Genomic DNA, 19,923 nt, shown 5'->3' on the forward strand with positions numbered 1-19,923 from the left:
CAATGCATTGATGGTTACATTTCTTGTGTGTTAGTTGTGATGGTGAGAGATGCCTTATTGAGCACTTGCCATCTGGTCAGCACTGTGCTTGGCAGTTGTGTTTGACTTGGGGGAAAGAAAAGGTCATAGGTATTGGAGTCAGACCTGCGTTCACATCCTGGTTTTGCCAAATGCTATGTACAGTACCTTGGCCAGGTCTCTTCAACAAGTCTGGACCACAGTTAATGGAAATGATAGCTATATAACTATAATTAGAATTAAATACAGTCTCGTACGTAAAGTGTTAGTCTTACATATAATAGGTGCTCTGCAAATGGTAGCTATCAGTAGTGGTAGGAATAGTGACACTACTAGCAGGGGTAGTGGCAATGTTAATATTATAATAATATGCAGTAATACATATTAAAATGCTAATACTAATGTATATATAAAATTGATCGATATTTTTCTCCACTCTGTTTATACTTAGTATAAGCTAAGATCTGAGAGATCCTCTGTGGGTTATCAGTCACAGAGTATCTTGTAATTTCCCTTTTTTCCCTTTCTTTTTGACTTATAAAATATATAATTAATCTTTTTGTTTTGTTTTTGGATAGGTTCAGCACTTTGGATCTGGGCATCAAGAGTGGAATGGAAACTTTGGACATCGAAGACAGCAAGCTTATATCCCTACTAGTGTTACTAGTAATCCATTCACTCTTTCTCATGGAAGTCCTAATCACACAGCTGTGCACGCCCATCTGGCTGGAAATACGCACCTCGGAGGACAGCCTACTCTACTTCCATACCCATCATCAGCTACCCTCAGCAGTGCTGCACCAGTGGCCCACCTCTTAGCCTCTCCATGTACCTCAAGACCTATGTTACAGCATCCAACTTATAATATCTCCCATCCCAGTGGCATAGTTCACCAAGTCCCAGTGGGCATAAATCCCCGTCTGTTACCATCCCCAACCATTCATCAGACTCAGTACAAACCAATCTTCCCACCACATTCTTACATTGCAGCATCACCTGCATATACTGGATTTCCACTGAGTCCAACCAAACTCAGCCAGTATCCATACATGTGAAAATTCAAAAGAGTATATTGAGGAAGCTCAATGATATAAACATTTGATTAAAAATAAAACATGGTATTTAATAAATATTAGCCATGGCACAAGAAAATTATTTTTGAATCATGTAGACTTGGGTGCAATTTAAACAACTTTGAGCTTTAAAAAAAAACTCACTTTTAATGTGTTTTGCACATTTGGTATAACTTGTCTTTGGTCATGTTATCTTCTTATGTAGTAACTCTAGGCAGGTGACTTATGGGAGCAGAAGTCCAGTTTTGCTCCCACTATTTTTTATAAAATTGCCTTCTAACTAGTGCAAGACACGTCTATATTTGGGAAGCCATTCTGTGTACAGACTTAGAGCAACAGATGCACATATGTCAGAATTACAGCATACAAGTGAATTGTATTATCTGTGTCTTAGTGTATAAATGTTGGGTCACTTACCTAAGAAATTGAGCTATTGTTCTTTACATTTGCATGTGTCTTTTGCATGGGCAAAATGTTGCCTAGACTTTGCTCTTAAATGTTGTTCTAATAATCTCAGCTGCATTGTAAACCGTTCCCACACATAGTGCCTTAAATATTTGAGGTTGTTAATGTTATTACTATATATAAATGTTGAGGACTGCAGCACTTAAAGTTCAGACTTACTCTTTAGTTTCCTTTGATGGAGTAATGTTCATTTTTGGTTTTGTGTGGTATGATTTCAGGTTGTAGCTGTGTTTTCCTTACTAAGAGGGCAGCATGTTTGCTATGGCTGAATTCTGCTGTCTTGATTTTTCAGAATGATCTAGCTTCAAGAAAAGCAAGCAGGTAGTAGTGCTTAAGAAAAAGTGATTCAGTATCTAATGGATAGTTGATACCTGTCACAACACAGCATTTTATATACTGTTAAGTGAAACTGCAATACAATCTAAGTTTATTTTGGGAGTGTTTGCTGTATAATTGGATTTAATAAAATGTTTAGAGATGCAGTACAGTAGGCATGACTTTGAGTAGATAAAGAAAATGCTCATTGATTCATGATGTGGTTTCATCCTAGCTTGGGCAAACCATGCAGTATTTAATAAATAGTAGCAGAATATTTACCATTGAAGCTTGAAAAGATGTGAGTTCTTTGTGTGCAATTTTTCATTTATGCATGTGAGAGGGTTTGTTTTGTTTTGTTTTTAAGTATTTTTACATTGTAGTACTTGTTTTGCTTGTTGGTGGTGTTTGCTTATTTAATACATTCCGTCAGGGACAGAAATTACATGCTTGTTTTCCTAGGAAGTGCGTCTTGGGTTTTTCCCTCCTTTTTTTTTTTTTTTTTTTTTTTGGTGGTGGTGGTGGTGATGTTTAAATGAAGTTGCTTTTACAGCACCAAAGACTTAATCATCCATTTCCTATATAAAAGGTAGCTACTTTTTGCATAGACCTCAAGTATATTGTAGTGTAGAGGTGGAATTTAAAGGAAGGTATTAAGCAGGCTGTGTTTTAGCTTATGGGCAAATAATAAATTGTATCATTTATCTTGAATGTATCATAGATAAGCTGCTATATAACGATTGCCACTTCAGATAGCTGTGAAATTAGGTGATTAACTAGTTGTTATTTAGCCTTCTAATTTCTGTATAAGTCTAATTACATGAAATAGAAGTTGGGGTTTTGATTTTTTACTTTGCTTTTCTGTTTGGAGTGTCATTGTAACTACTGTATTGTAAATGATGGAAAAAAATTGCATATGTTATTTTGGGGTGTGTTATTTGCATCAGTATTTTATCTCTATTAATGTTTGTGCTCATCACTGCATATAAAAAAACTGGGATGTATCAATGTAACTTAATTTTTAATTTTCATACTGGCATTGTAGACACTTGAGAAAGCTGTATCTTGCAGGCTTGACTTAACTTTTTTTCCTTAAAAATCTGGAATATAATCTTACAGCATTTACTGGAATAAACAGTACAAAGCATTTGAGTGTAAAACTCCAACTGTTTTGGATTTACAGCATTTCTTTGATAAATGAATTGCATACCACTAGTACAGCGTTGACAATAAGCTAATAATGGATAAACTTTTCTTTACTCCATGAATACAAGCAGTGTTTTATTTAATAATCATCAATGAAATAAATGTGCCTGAAATTAATTTTAAAAATTACAGTATTAGATCATAAGATTAAAACCAGCAGTACATTTTTAGTCACACTGAAAATGAAGGACTTAATTTTCCCCACAAGTTTCAGTGTTTTTAGTAATCAATTCTATGCATTTTATATAAATAGAAATATATATATATATTACACATAAAAAGGAATAGCCTAAGATTAATTTAAAAGATTATTTACAGATGGCAAATTTATGGAGTCACTATTTAAGTAAACTTGCTGCCCTCCACAGCCTTCTAATTTAATTTATCTGGTCCAGCAGTTTACTGGTATCTGCTCACTTGTTGGAGAAGAATCAGTGCTGGCAATGGATGTTTCAGAAACACCAAGTGCAAAGGATTGATCGATGTTTGTACCAGGTACAAAACTGGCGCAGTTTTCTTCCTGTTCAGGGCCGTGTTCACTACCCTGAAACATCGTATTTTCTGTATTTCTGTTCCAAGACTGAGATGTCTTGTTAAATTGATGGTGAATGATAAACTTCAATGTTTTCATAATATAACAGTCCTGTTGGATAAAGGCGTACCCAAGTTAAGTACACTGCTCTTAACTGATTCTAATCACGTGCTTTTTATGTGTTTAAGAAGATTAAAAAAAGATCCAAGATCCTGCTAAAATCTAAATGTAGCATACTGAGAAAAGAATTTGTACTCTCTTTAAAACCATTTTTACCAGTTTTCTTTGGTTTTACTGCTTTCTTAAATAAAACACTGCATGACTTCCAAGTTGCGTATTTGCATACTACTTTAATTTACAAATTTTTTTTAATCAAATATCTTGATATTTCGTTTCTTTTCCTTCAGGGTGTTTAAATATGTTACTGTAGTAGCAAAACTTTTTCATTTTAAAAATCTCTACTACTAATTTTAAAGTTGATTTGTGTTAAGTAAAAGTTAAATCATACACTGCAAGGTGTAGGAAGATTTGTTTTAAAGAACCCAATGATATAGATTTGATTACTGAGTTTGAACTGTTAACTGTTTAACAGTTTTAGACTTGTGGCTTTCTTTCTTTGGTTTGTTTTTGCTTTTACTTCTATGCTACACTAGTTTGCCATGTAGCAATTGCACTGTGCAATATTACAATAAGGACTGGGAAAATTTTTATGGATGTAATGTCTATTACGGTTTGCGATAGTATTTCTCTCTAGTTCTCAGTGATTTAAATGTGACCAAGCCTTCTGTACTTTGTCACAAAAAGCGGGTTTTCCAGGTGACTATTTTGGTGAGTGTCAAAATAAGAATTTATGGTGTATTACTGTCGATTCACTTTGAATTAAAATATATATATTGCAGCAAACTGCTTGTTGACTTTTTTTCCACCCCAGTACTACTTACAGGGTAGGGAAGGAAAAGGTTAGGAGCATTGAGTTACCTAACTTAACATCATCGCATTTAATTCTCAAAACCACCTGTGAGATATAATGTTATCTTCATTATGTAAATGAAGAAATGGGCTCAAAATATCTAGGTAAGTTGCCCAAACTCCCAGCACTAATGAGTCGTGAATCTGAGACGTGAACCAGGCTGTCTAACCAAACCAGTCTACTTTCCAGCAGTTCTTTTTCAAACTGAAGTCTGAGGTAGTGTGCCACAGTACTGTAACCACAGGATAACCAGGGCCTGCTTCCCTTGAATATTGTTTTCTTGAATATTTTTTGAGGTAAATATTTCTGTTCAATGTGCATGGATGAAGAATAGGGAATTCACATGTATTTTTAAGATATAAAACATAAGGCTTCAAAAGCGTGTGGTTTCCAGTAGGCCAGTTTAGGCTGTGCCTTCAGACACCACCTTATACTTCCAGGATTTAACTTCAGAGAAACATCAGGAGGAAAGTTTCTCAGCGCCCCGCCAGAACATACCAGTGAGAATACGTATTCTCAGTCTCTCTCAGTAAACTTTTACTCGATTACATGCACTTGGTGTCTGGCTTCTTTTCGTTCAACATTTTATTTCTAAGATACATCCACGTTGTATGTAGTTGTTGATCATTTACCCCATGACTGTATAGTATTCATCTGTGTGCATATGTAATCATTTATCTGTTCTGTTGATAGACATTTGAGTTGTTTTTACTTTTTGGCTATTAGGAATCGTGCTACTACAAACGTTTTTTGTTCATATCTTTTGGTGAACACGTATGCATTTCCTTTGGGCATATATGTAGGCATGGAATTCCTGGGTCATAGGGTATACAGATGTTTCACATTATTAGGTACTGCAAACAGTATTCCAAAGTGGTTAAATTAATTTACACTCAACGCAATGTATGAGAGTTCTAGTTACTTTACATCCTCACATGTATTTTTTGTTTCTTTCCATTTAGTCATGGGTGTGAGTTGTTCAAAATTATGTGAACATTCTAGCCCAAAGTACTGATCCCACATATAGGTGAAATCCAAATTTTGCAATTCACTTGAAGGTAAATTGGCTTCTTGAGAGTACTAGGAAGTATTTAGCTATTTAAATGGATCTAGGAATTTAAAATATTTTTTTCTAAAGAGATTAAAAAGTCATTGACCAACACACGTAAACCATTCAGCCAGTACCTATCAGAGTGCCTGTCACAGCAGGTATGTCAGGAGTCATTCAGTAATATTTATGAAGCATCTACCATGTTCCAGGCATTCCATGCTAGGCATGTGTCAGTGGACAAAGCCAGAATATTCTTTTGCTCCTACAGATGTTTTTGTGGGAGGGAAAGATTGAAAGTAAATAAGTTCAGTTAGGGTAAGCAGAATGAAGAAAATGGCCTGATTAAGTGACCAAGAAGGAGCGTGTCAGGATCTGCCTCAATGAGAAGGTGACATTTGAGTTGTGACAAGAAGAATGCTAGTCAGCCATGTAGGGGAAGAGTATTTCTGGTAGAGGGAGCAGCAAGTACAAAGGCCCTAAGTCAGGGATGAGATTTAATATGGACAGACCAGGAAAGTGGCTTGTGAGGTCAGAGAGGAAGTGTGTGAGTGGGCAGCAGGAGCTAGAAGACAGAACCAGAGGGGTGGGAATGCAGGCCTTTTGCCAAACAAAGGAGTCTAGATTTTACTGTGTTATGTTCATGGGAAGCAAACACCATGAATTGGCTATTGTGGAGAATGGTGGCAGGGCCACAGGAGCAGCTGGAAGACCAGAGAGGAGATTGTTGAAGTAGTCCAGAAGAGATGGTGGATACTAGTCTTTTGTCAAGACGTTTGTATTACAAGTACTTTCTCCCAGTTTGTGGCTTTTCTTCTCATTTTCTTTACAGGGTGTTTGGAAGAGCAAAAGTTTTGAATTTGGATTAAGTCCAAGTTATTTATTTTCTTACAGTTTATGCTTTTTTTATTATTTATTTTATTTATTTATTTATTTTTACAGTTTATGCTTTTTGTGTCCTAAGAAGGTTTTGCCAGTCCCAAAGTTGCAAAGGTTTTCTCCTTTGTTTTCTGCCAGGAGTTTTAGGTGTTGGCTTTTATTAGCTCTGTGGTCCATTTCATGTTAATTTTTGTGTCAACTTTTTGTTCTAATGGCATTATTTTATCTTATCAAGAATCTGTACTTTTCCCTAAATGGAAGTATGGTTATTTGAAGTGGGAAAATAAGATGTTAATAATTAGTATTTTTCAATCATAAAAATAATACCTGATTACATTGTACTTGGAAAATGCAGAAAAACAGATTTTTTAAAACTCAAAAATGTAAGTGTTGAGGTGGTTAAAATAATGTAAGCAATTTTAGATCCTGATATTTTCTACTTCAATTTATAACATGAGTATTTTGCATGTTTTACAAACTTCAGAAATATTTTGAATGCCCAAATGTGGAATTTAGAGAGGTGATCAGCTTTGTTCTACATTGCTTATTTCCTTGGAGAATCCAAAGAATTCACTTTTTCTTATCACATCGAATGTTTATACTTACTATAAACCAATTTTTAATTAGAAAAACAAAAAGAATAGTATAACAAACACACACATCCTACACCTAGATTCACCAGTTAACATTTGCCACATTTTCATCTCTCTATATGTAATTTTTAAGTTGAACCTTCTGTGGATAATCATGATACTTGGCCCCTAAGTACTTAAGCAAGCATGCATCTGTTTGTAAGAATAACATTCTTCAGCTGATCACAAAACCGTGTAACACCTAGCAAAATTAACAATTTTATAACATCTAATTTCCAGTCCATATTCAAAATTTCCCAGATGTTTCAAGAGTGTCTTTTATGGCCATCTCCCCATTCCCCCTGTCTAGGAGCCAATCAAGATTCACCCATTGCCTTTAGAGAAATGCAAATCAAAACCACAATGAGGTATCACCTCACACCGGTCAGAATGGCCATCATCAAAAAATCTAGAAACAATAAATGCTGGAGAGGCTATGGAGAAAAGGGAACCCTCTTGCACTGCTGGTGGGAATGTAAATTGATACAGCCACTATGGAGAACAGTATGGAGGTTCCTTAAAACACTAGAAAGAATTACCATATGATCCAGCAACGCCACTACTGGGCATGTACCCTGAGAAAACCATAATTCAAAAAGAGACATGTACCGCAACGTTCATTGCAGCACTGTTTACAATAGCTAGGACATGGAAGCAACCTAAATGTCCAGCGACAGATGAATGGATAAAGATGCGGCACTTGTATACAATGGAATATTAGCCATAAAAAGAAACGAAGTTGAGTTATTTGTAGTGAGGTGGATGGACCTAGAGTCTGTCATACAGAGTGAAGTAAGTCAGAAAAACAAATACCATATGCTAACACATGTACATGGAATCTGAAAAACTGGTACTGATGAACCTAGTGGCAAGGCAGGAATAAAGATGCAGATGTAGAGAACGGACCTGAGGGCACGGGGGAAGGGTAAGCTGGGACGAAGTGAGAGAGTAGCACTGACATATATACACTACCAAATGCAAAATGGATGGCTAGTGGGAAGCTACTGCATAGCACAGGGAGATCAGCTCGGTGCTTTGCGACCACCTAGAGGGGTGGGATGGGGGGGTGGGAGGGAGACGCAAGAGGGAGGGGATATGGTGATATATGTATATGTATAGCAGATTCACTTTGTTGTACAGCAGAAACTAACACAACAGTGTTAAGCAATTATACTCCAATAAAGATGTGAGAAAAAAAAAGATGTGAGTGTTTTCCTTTTTTTTTGAATTTTATTTAATTTTTTTATACAGCAGATTATTAGTTATCCATTTTATACATATTAGTGTATATATGTATATAAAAAAAGGATTTACCCACTGCCTTTGGTTATGACATGTCTCTGACCAAATTCAGAACAGTCTTTTTTTTTAATGACATTTTTTTGAAGAGTTCAGGCTAGAATAGTCTAAAATCTGTGTGTGTTTCTTCGTGCTAATTGTAGCATGAATTTCTGTGAAGTACAAGCTGGGTCTAGTGGTTTGATCAGATTTAGTGTTTGCTCATTTGCAAGAATTGTAGGAGTAGTTGTGCCTTATTGCTTCACATTAAGGGGCGCATAATGTCAGGTTGTCCATTATCGGCTATGACACTAACATAAAGAGGTTACTAGCAAATCTCTCCATTGTCGTCTGTGGGGTTGGTACTGTGGCAGTATCAATAGCATTTTGCTCATTGGCTTTAGCGTCCATTGATGATTATTGTCTGAATCAATTATTACATTGGGGGTTGCAAAATGGTGATTTTTCAATTATATCGTTCCTTCTACATTCTTTACCTGGCATCATTCTTCTAATAAAGGCTTTCTGCCTTTCTCCCTGTGCTCCCTTCAGTTTTTCTCTGTCTCTCTCACCACTATGGATTCATGGATTTTGCTTTATTCAATAAGGTAAAATTATTAATTATCTTCAGGTCTGTCGAATCCTTTTGACATTATTGCATTAGTCTCTGAATGTTTCCTCATTTTCTGGCCTAATAAGGTGTCTTATGCTCACCTTGTATTTTTCCTGCCTTGGATCTGGAAGTAGCCATTTCTCCAAAGAGCCAAGGGTTCAAAGGACCCAGTTGAGTAACGTTTATGATACAGAGGTAGTTCGTTTGTCTTTTGTAGTACTGTCCAATTATGGTGTCATAGGTATTGCTGACCAAGAGAAAAGACTGATCTTTTCTCTTAGTTTAGCTTTAATCCTGTATCCCCATTACTCAAGCTCATATCTGACTCCGTTTTTGCAGAGAGATGTTGTTTGTCCAGCAACTACAGCCTACCTTCCCTAACCATCTTGTGACTCTCAGGCTTACACACTGATTGCAGTTGACCAGGGAGAAAGATGAGTTTTCCCATGCATGGGAAAATTCATCTAATAAATGCCATGTTTACTGCTGTTTCCCCATTGTTTAGCCCTTGTGCCCAGTGGATTTTGAATAAATGTGGACCCTAGGATTTGAGGACCTTATTTAGTAAATCATGAAAATGGTTGTGTTATATTCATGATGATGATGATTAACTTGAAGGAGGTGATGAAGTGAGAACAGGAGCTGTGCTGCTGCTTCATCATAGTCTCCATATTCTTTCATCACGTTCATCATATTTCTTATAATTATCTTGACTGCTTTTCTCACTAACTAAAACTCTGAATGCAAAGGCTGTTTTTATCTTGTATGTGCCATATCTTTGACTCTATGTACCTGGCCATAGCAGGCACTAAAACATTTGTTAAATAAATGAATGAAATCAACAAAAATCTGTTGAATGGAATTTAGGAGGCCCAGTTTTATTACCTGCTTGGCTACTCATTTAGGTGGTCCGGTTTTGAGCAAGTTTGGGCTTCCCTGGTAAATTGAGAGAGAGAGATTGGGATTTCAAACTCAAAAGCAGCAAGGGCTGGGCAGACTACACAAGTAAGTGAAGCAGACTGAGTGGGGACTGTGGCCAAGCAGGGCGGTAAGTCCGAAGGGAGCAGGACACGCATGTGGCATGGCACACCCAATGTCTACCAACTTCTAGTTTTCTGAGAAAACAAATATGGATGTCAGTGAAATATTGGCAACTAATGAAACTGAAAAAAAAGTTATGTTTGTTTTAAATATGGTGTAGGCCAGACACAAGTCATCTGCAGGCCAGAGTTGGTTTGTGGGTAGCCGGTTTGCTGGAATAGTTATTCTTAGAGTTTCCTTTCAAGTTTGACATTTGATCATTCCGTTCATTTCATTATTGCTATATCGTAGTATGGCCAGTAGGGGGAGAAAGAGTACTCTAATAATTTTTCTTTCCAGTTTGGTGGGATAACAACATTAAAGAAAATAACAAAGTAGAGATGGGGCGAATTGTAGGCTATGTCCCATGAACACTGAATAATACAAAGTGAGAAATTTCTGACTTTTGTAAATAGAATTTGAAAAAGTGAGAAAGGATTCCAAGCCTCAGTGAATCCTTGAATTAATAGACTAGTTGGTTTATCATGGAATCAACGTGAGATATCCATTCATCCCTCCATTCCTCTGCTGCCATGTATACCTGCCATGTAGTCCAAAAATGTGTGGATTATTTCATCTCCAGCAAAGGAAATCAACCTTAGAGGGTTTGCAACTGGAAGGGGAAGGAAATGGTAACAGGAAAAAGTGACTCAGTACCTAGTTTTTACCAGAGCCTTTTATGTACATTATCTTCCTCATGATAACCCTTTTCCTGTGCCCAAATCCCTCTTTATTTTTTATTTTTTTATTCTGCAGAAGAAGGAAAAGGCTTAGAGAGGCTCAGTAATTTACTAATAAAACAACACAGAAACAAACAATGCTGAAAACAAGCCCCTGTTTGACTCTGAAGCTTTTGGATGTTTCGCCTCGCTACATTGTCTAAAGCCAGCGTGGTAACTACTTAATAACTGCCTGGGGGTTGTATGCGTATGTATGTACATAAGTGTGTTATAACCTTTATTAATATAAATAATGTATGGCACACAATTGACAAATGATGATAAAATATACAACACTTTTTATTATAGATGTCATATAGTCAATTGATTCTCACAGAAGGCTTTCACTGAGTTTTGCTAAACTCTTATATGGTTATAATTCAGCCACAACTTGACAAAATCAGGCTATGAATAAATGCTTTATTACTATCTGATTTAGCAAAGAATTGCTTATGTTATTGATGAACAAGGGCGGTTCTGACCTGAATGTTCACTGTTATTTTCTTTTACATTTAAGACCAAAGTGAAACAACAAAGATATACCTTGGTCATATATCATCATATATACACTGTTGGTCAATGACATGAGTGAACTTTTTGCTCAGTCTGATGATAGTTTTCAAACACTGGGAGAATATTGCTTTCCCTCAATTTTTTGGTGCTATTTATAATGTACAGCTACACACACGATATACTTTTAACTGCATTAACATTTTCTTCATCACTTAAGTCTAGAAAATCAACAAAACAATAAACTAAACTCTAATTTGTAGTTGAGTTTGTAGTGTTTGCCAATTTCCATGCTATAAATATTCCCGCCATAGCATTTCAAGCTACCTACATGATGTCACTGAACATAAAGTTGGGAAGAGATGTGCACCATTAGATAGTACTTCCATTAAATAGTTACAATAGACATAAATAACATCAAGAGCACAGATAATAGCAAAATGTAGTGAAATAATTAGAGGTAAGTTTTGAAAACAAGCAGTTCTCCCTTTGCACAGTAGTGTGGGAACATAAAAATGACCATGCAAGCTGAAACCATGCAAAGTGATCTTAATAATCAATGGGAATAATTACAATTGTTCCCTCACCTTGACTATTTTTTGTTAAAGCATTACAAGCTCTCTGCTGCTGGTTATAAATGTATGTAGGACAATGTAAAAATAGTATGGCTAATAGTATATAATTTAAGACATTAGAAACATTGAGAATTAGAGTTTTAAAGTTTTATTTCTTTGTAAAATACTTATCAAGAGTTTAAACAGTGCTTGCATTCTTCTCATTGTATAACTTATGATGCATATTTTCTATATCTTGGTGAATTGTACTTTTTGATCATCTTCCAACATTTTATCCTTCGCGCTTTGAATGTCATGAGATATCTCTGGTAACTCCTCTAATGTGAATTCTGTTGCTGGCATCACTTCCTCTCTGGGACATCGTCATCCTCTTTGTCACAACACTTTGCTAGTTTATGTTGATGAGTTTGCCTTCACTAAATTCCTCTGGCTGTATACGTACAGTCTCCCAAACAGCAGCGTGTCAGCCTTCTCACAATCAGCTTTGTCTTCTTTGGGTCCATTTACATTTGATTCACATTTGACTTCCAGCATTATCATTTTCCATTTCTCTGCTGCACTTTCATCTTTTTTTGGCCAATTCCCTCTTTCCATTATCCATTTTTGTAAAATGTCACGTGGGTTTATCACGGGAAGACAAGAAGGTAACAAAACTACATACTCTGCTGTCTGCATGAACTGATGAACAGATGCGCAGGGATCAATCACCAACAGTCTTTGGAAGAGGCGCTGTGACTGGTCACTGATCATGAAGTGTGTTCATTATTAACCTAGTGATTTATGGACTGAAGAGCCAACAGCGAAGTTTGTAATTTATGCCTTCACTCATAGTAAATATACTGTGGTGACTAAAATTTGGACCACATTGTTGATGGACTGGTGTTATTTAACTAAACTGTGGTAACTGAAATTTGTGCATATCGGAACCATATAAAGTGAGAGCTGCTTATATTTATTACTTTTGTTTTTAATATCATTTAATTGTAAGTTTATGAAATTCAATTTTTAACAATGAGTGTGTTTAACAACTGGTTCACAAAATAGCTGAAAATTTCTCAGCTGACTTTGGTACAAGCCAGATCCAGCACATCACTACGTAACCCCATAAAGCATTTAGTACTTCCACTTTCCTCATTTGTGTGAACAGCAGAGGGGCTGTTATTTGTTCAAGTTTATAGGCAGAATGACATATCCAAGGCTGCTGTTCTTTAAACTCTCCTGATAACTTGGGTTCAAATGATCTCAAGGTTTACTATAAGCCTCCAACCTCATGCTGTGTCTTCTTGGTATCCGTAAAGAGGATATGTAAGAAAAGTTAATAACTTTAAAAAACGAAACATTTATTTTAGTTCTTCTATTTCATTCCTAGCCTTGTCTCTTTCATTAATAGCAGAGAGACTATTATTAGTCAACTTTCACTAGGTTATACTGCAGTAACAAATGACCCTCAACATCTCAGTAGCTAAAAGCAACACAGCCTTATCTCTTGCTCTTGTTGTATATAGGTCCCAGGTTGGTGGCAGCTCTGCTCCTAGCTACAGCCTATGTATAGTCCATGGATTTTCTTCATGTTTGTATCTGGACTAAAGGAGTAATAGATATTGGACATGCTCTCCTGATGGAAGAGGGAAAAGACGCAGAATTGGACCTTGCAGTGTTTCCTAAAGCTTATGAATGGAACTGGCATGCGCTCACTACTGTCACATGCCATTGTCCAAAAGAGTCATATGGCCAAGCCTCATATCAATAGGGAGGGAAAAACCAGGACAGCAAGACTACAAGTCACACGGTAATGTGTGAGGAAGTATAATCTTCTTACATGGAAGTAAAGAACAGAAGCAAATCTGTTTTTTTTTATTTCAACTCGTGAGAAGACAGGAATAGTTTCTCAAAAATTACCAAAGGTCAAGAATTTGATTTTTAAAAATTCATTTGTTGAGATAGGATTAAGCCCTGTGTTCAATGACCTAATGTCTTGTTACTCCAAGTGTGATCTATCAATCAGGATTAGCATCACCTCGGAATGTGTTAGAAATGCAGACTCTTGGGTGACCTCAGATCTACTTAATCAGAATCTTCTTTTTAACAAGATCTACAAATTTATGTACACATGAAAATGTATGAAACTTGGGCCTAATGGGCATCTCTACCTGGATGCCCTTTCTAGCTCTTGTTTTCTTCCCCCCCAAACCTCCCTTTCCTATATTCCCAGATCTTGGTTAATGACATCCTCAATCACCCCAGTCCAAAGGCTGAATGTTTTCCTCAATTTCCCGCCCCGTCCTCCTCCTATCATTAGTTACCCCTGTCAGATCCACTTCATCCTTGGCTCAGGCCTAGGAACTTGTCTAAACTAATGCTCTTATCTGACTTCCTTGCCTCCAGCCCACCATCCTCTCCCAGCTCCAACCAACCTCCTTATTACTTGCTGTGCGGTCTTATTAAAATTCAGTTCTGATTAAGATAGTAGCAGTGGAGATGACAAAAAAATGCTTAGGCAAGGGAGGCAGTGCAAGTAAATATCCAGTCTAACAGCATACTATTCATCAATAAAAAGGAACAAAGTTCTGAGAGCAGAGTTCTGCCTATCAAATTCAGTTTCAAGGCAAGTCCTTGACTATTTTCCCCCCAAGCTCCTCATGTGGAAATCCTGGAGTGGCCATTGTATGCTAGCCTGCTTTAAAATTGTGACTATCACTTTTAGGGTAATGTCCAAATCTCTTAGGGGGAGATTCTCTGTGATATGTCCTTGGTCTGCCTCAGCAAGAGAATCGGGCTTCCCTGGTGGCGCAGTGGTTGAGAGTCCGTCTGCCGACACAGGGGACACGGGTTCGTGCCGATCAGGGAGGATCCCACATGCCACGGAGTGGCTGGGCCGGTGAGCCATGGCCGCTGAGCCTGCACGTCCGGAGCCTGTGCTCCGCAACGGGAGAGGCCACAACAGTGAGAGGCCCGCGTACCGCAAAAAAAAAAAAAAAAAAAAAAAAGAGAATCCCTCATTGCTTTCCTCCCCATACTAAGTAGCCATACCAGCATCCTGGTCTTGTGTGAAGGTACCTGTTGATTTATAATTCCATACTTTGGCATGGCTCAGAGGCCCTCTTTCTTGCCTCCATTTTGTCTGCCTGACATGTCCCAGCTCAAGTGTCATCTCCTCTGGCATCCTTCCTTGAGTCAGGAGGAGATTTCATATCTCCTTCCTTATGTCATTTTTCACCTATGACATAAATAATTGTTTTATGATTTAATTTATCCATTGCTATATCCTGAGACCCCTGAGGGCGGTGGATTTTGTCTTGCTCGTCTTCGTAGTCCCAGTGAGCACAATGTTGGGCACATATTAATAGTAGAGATCAGTAAAGGTTTATTGAACGAATGGAGGAGTGAAGAAAAAACGATGGTTTAAATCAGACATTGTGAAGAATGATAGGATTGTGTTAACATATAGAAAGTCTCCACTCTCAGGCACTTAACAGGTACTCAAGAATGGAAGACATTATTACTGTGCATGTTGCCTTTATTATTATTTTATTATTATTTGGACGTGCTGTGCGACCTTCGGGATCTTAGTTCCCTGAATAGGGATTGAGCCCATGCCCCCTGCAGTGGAAGCAGGGAGTCCTAACCACTGGACCGCCAGGGAATTCCCACAAGTTGCCTCTAAAGGGGTGATGGTTTCATCTGGTCTGAAGATGCACTTGATTAGATTTTCTATAAAAGAGAAGTGTTTTTGGCAAACAAAAAGGGGCTTTGGTTGGTTGGAGGAGCTGGCATTTATCGCTAGTGGGCTAATATCCTTGTTAGGATACGTATTGTTTGTATTACGCTTCTTATATACCTTTAAAAAATGATAGAACTTTAAAATGAAGTTTTAAATGTAAATATTCTCTCCTTTGTGTGCATTGAGAAAGGCTTTATATAAAAATAACATCAAAGATTTATTGAGCACTTTGTGCCAAGCTTAGTTTTTTTTGGACAGCTTTATTGAGCTATGACTTACATAACATAAAATTCACTAGTTTTAAGTGTACAATTCAATGAATTTTGGTATATTTACAGAGTTAATCGTCATCACCACGACCTAATTTCAGAACATTTCTGTCACCCTAAAAAGAGAGCTTGTGCCCTTTGCAGTCAGTCACTCCCCATTTTTCTTCCTTCGGCCCCCGGTCACCACTGTGCTACTTTCTGTCTCTTTGAGTTTGCCTTTTCTGGACATTACATACGTGGAATCATGTAATGTGTGGCCTTTTGTGACTGACTTCTTTGATTTATCGTAATATTTTCAAGGTTCATCCACGTTGTAGCATGTTTCAGAACTTCATTCCTTTTTGTTGATGCTGCTGGAGCACATTTTATCTGTTCACCAATTCATAGAGATTTCGGTTATTTCCACTTCTTGGCTGTTGTGAATAATGTGCTGCTACAAGTATTTGTATTTGTGTGCACATTTGTTTTTATTTATGTTGGGTAGATACCTTGATATCTTGGGTTGACATGTCCAATTTTCTTAAAGAGGAATACTGAGGCACAGAGAGTTTACAAAATTTCCCCAAGGTCACCAGTTATTAGGTGATAGAGTTAGGACTGGAACCCAGGTTGTGAATCAGTGAGATTTTCAATGGCCAATGCTAGTTGCCATCCCACAGGGCCTGAGGAAAGGGCTTAACGTAGCTAAGCTGGAACATGAAGGCAAAGTGTGCAGTGGAAATGAGCTAGCCTCAGAGTGCCAACACCTGGACCATATCCCCGCTCTGCGATTGGACGAGCCCCAAAAGCAACAAATATTAACAAGACAAATTAGCCCTTGACGGTTAAAAAACTAATTTTCTCCTCCCACTGGAGGATTTGGAGAGCAATTAGCCAGAAGCCGGGGAGTTGAAATGTCATTAATGGAAAACCAGTTCAAATCAACAAACACTGAATCTCTAGGCTGCCGTAGGGGCCAAGGCCAGGACTGAGGTCAGCATCACCCACCTGGCACTCGGGCTTGGCCCTCGTGGGTGCTGGCATCACCTTGTTGGGCCTGTTGTGCTGGGCCTTAGAGTGAGCTTTGGAAACTTAAAAACATAGGTTGAGAGATGAGCGAAAAGGGAAACCAAGATGATCCACTCTTCTGCAATAGCCTCATTTCAGGTGGCCCCTTCTCCCTAGTCTCATGCCTCTTCTAGTCCATTCTACCGGGTAGCTCCTCTCTCAGGTCCCCTCTGTGTGTGCCCACAGCACTTGCCAGGCGAGGCAGACGTGTGTGTTTACTTGTCTCCTTCACTCCAGGGTGGAGGCAGTGCCTTGCACACCGCAGGGCCTCCAGGACCTACCAAAGTTTTGGGCACAGGAAAGAAGGGCTTCACAGTGTAGACCTGGGCTTTGTACCAGCAGGGAGTGTGAGTAACAGAGATTAGAACTAGAGGAGAAATATCTGCTTATTGCAAAAAGAATGAAACAGGCCCAGGCATTCCCCTCCACGGCAATGGTGGGAATGTCAAGTTGAGGGCCTAAAACCACTGCCCAGGGATTGATCTCCCCACCCCCCGACCCCAATCCCGCCTCATAAATGCTTTGCATGAAAGACACTGACTTTATAAAGCTACATAGCAAAAAATTCACACATAGGTTAAGTCCAAAAGCCCTGTTTAAATAGACTAAAATTAACAAGAGGGTTTATGGTTTAAGAGGGCTGCAATTGTCATATTATATATAAGAGATAAGATTGATTGAGTGCTTATCGTGCGTCAAGAATACTTCTAAATGCTTGAAATGTATCAATTCAATCCTTAACACAACTCAAAGAGGTAGGTGCTCTTACTATTTCCAATGTTATAGATGAGATCTATAGAGATTATGGGATTTGCCCAAAGTTATACAGCTAGTAAATGGTAGAGGCAGAATTTAAATCTAAGTAGTCAAGTAACAGAGTCTGTACCCTCACCCATCAGTCAAGGACTGGGATCTCATCAAGCTTCCTGAGCCTGCAGAAAACCTCTCCGGAGCTGTTCCCACTGGATGAGGATAAGGTACAAACTCAGTCTCTCTACATCTGCCTCCAGCTTAGGTCTCCGGCCTTGAAGCAGGATCTCCTCAGGTCCCCTCTGTGCTGCCCTCACCAGACACTTTACTTTTCCTTGAAAAATGCTGCAAACTCTCACGCCTTTCTACCTTAACTTTTGTGGTGCCAGCAAACTCCAAGTTTAAATGTTACCTCCTTTCACCTCTCCTCTCCTTCCAGGCAGAAACAGCCAGCCCTCACCCACATTCTCGCGATGATGGGCGATGTGCATATATGCCTCTAGCGCATACTCACTGCATCTCTCTGAGGCTAATGCCGTATGTGTCTGCCCCCTAACTAGATTTGAGACTGGGGCTTCTTGAGGCTAAGCATTGTGTCTGCTGTTGAGGCCAGCTCATCAGAGAGAAAGATTCAACGAAACATCAGTCTAACCACCAAAAACACTGACAAGTAATTTATACCTTATCTAACTCTGGCAACTAATGTTGAAGGGAAAATCCCATTTACAATGCAGAGGATATACTTTGCTATCTCTCAGCCCCAAATCTCTGTCCCTCAAATCTCTCTCCACTTTCTCTACATGCTCACAGAGAACCCAGCTTTGGTTGGGTTTTGCCTCTCTTGCCTCATAGCCTCTCCCCTTCTGGATCTTTTCTATCTCTTAGGCCAGCAACGTTCTGTCCCTTTCCATGTGAATTCAGTCAGCCCCTCTGGCTTCCTCAGTCCTAGCCTCCCTCTCTATTCTCTCCCCACTGCAATGTGCAGAAAAGGACTGGGTTTGGTGGGGTGGGGTGGGGGAGGCTGTGACTAGTCAAGGGTTTATATTTCTCTCCATCACACCTGCCTGTGTGTCCTCAGCTGCTAACTCAGAGCCCGCACATCACTGGTGCTCCTGAGACTGACTTTTCTTCCCCTTTTCCTCTCCCTCCCTTTGTGAAAAAGCCCAAATGTGTCCAAAGACCTCCACAAGTTGGTCCCAATATTCCTTCCCCTCTCCACTTCCCACTTCTTCCTAACAGAGTTCTTAGCTTCAAACAAGGGGCCCCAGGGCTCCACACATGCCTTTTTCTACCTCCCTGCCCACTTTTGCTCTCTTTTCTCTTTGCCCTCTTTCCCCTCCATGCTCCCTGCTCCTCAACACCTCCGCTGCTCCAAATCTTGGCATCTTTCAGTCCAACTTTGCCTGGACTGCTGGCACCATCACGCTCCACCCCGCTGCCCCTGGGATCACCCCTTGTGGCCAGCACCATGCCTCCTATCTTATGGTGTTGTCTGAATCATGGCTTTCTCATTAGTGGCTCAAAATGATTTTTTTGAGCTGTTTTATTGCCGCAGTTAGACTGCAATTTTTTAAAAAAACAGCAGAAGTGGTTTAATTGAACAGCAAACTTAAATAATAAGAACCCCAAGAAGGTATTACTATATGTCAACAAATTTTAGGTGCATGATAAGACACATCTGACTTCTGAGAAGTTAATATGTGAAAAAATGTGTGTCTTAGATGAAATATGGTGTTATTTCCATCCTACAGATGCACAGTAAGTGAGATTTAACACTTTTCCAGGCCCACTGGCTGGCTTGCTGTGCCCTGAATGCCCCGAGTTTTCACCCTTGCTGCCCCTTTTTCCTGGCATGCTCTTCCTGCCAGGCTTATTCCCGCACCTCCTTCAGGTCTTTGCTTAAATGTCACCTTCTTGGTGACACCTTCCTTCCCTCTATTTAACATTGCAACACTCCGTCCCCGATTTTTTCTTTCACACTGATTTTTCTCCATAGCTTTTATCACTGGCTGACATTTTATCTCTTACTTATTTGTTTATTGCCAGTGTACTTCCACTAGAATGTCAGCTCTAAGAGGGCAGGGATTTCGTTGGTGGCTGTTGTCTTCAGTGTCCAGAACAGTGCCTGACACATAACAGGCCGTCAGGAAGTATTGTTGAACGAATAGAGCTGGAGCTTCATCACATCAGGGACTGTATTTTTGCTCGTCACTTAGATCCCTG

At 38.8% G+C, this 19,923-nt stretch overlaps 1 protein-coding gene across 4 annotated transcripts in view; it reads left to right on the plus strand.

Moving 5' to 3' along the window:
* Window positions 1-4,512, plus strand: part of HIPK3 (homeodomain interacting protein kinase 3) — a 96,737-nt gene extending 92,225 nt beyond the window's left edge. For all 4 annotated transcript variants that reach the window (XM_019948153.3, XM_019948151.3, XM_019948155.3 and 1 more), the window contains one exon: window positions 597-4,512. In XM_019948153.3, the coding sequence (XP_019803712.1) occupies window positions 597-1,073 (477 nt within the window). In that variant the 3' untranslated portion in view covers window positions 1,074-4,512. The remainder of the gene's footprint in view (window positions 1-596) is intronic.
* Window positions 4,513-19,923: the final 15,411 nt, after the last annotated feature.

This window comes from Tursiops truncatus, chromosome 8 (genome assembly GCF_011762595.2).
Source record: "Tursiops truncatus isolate mTurTru1 chromosome 8, mTurTru1.mat.Y, whole genome shotgun sequence".
Classification (NCBI taxonomy): Eukaryota; Metazoa; Chordata; class Mammalia; order Artiodactyla; family Delphinidae; genus Tursiops; species Tursiops truncatus.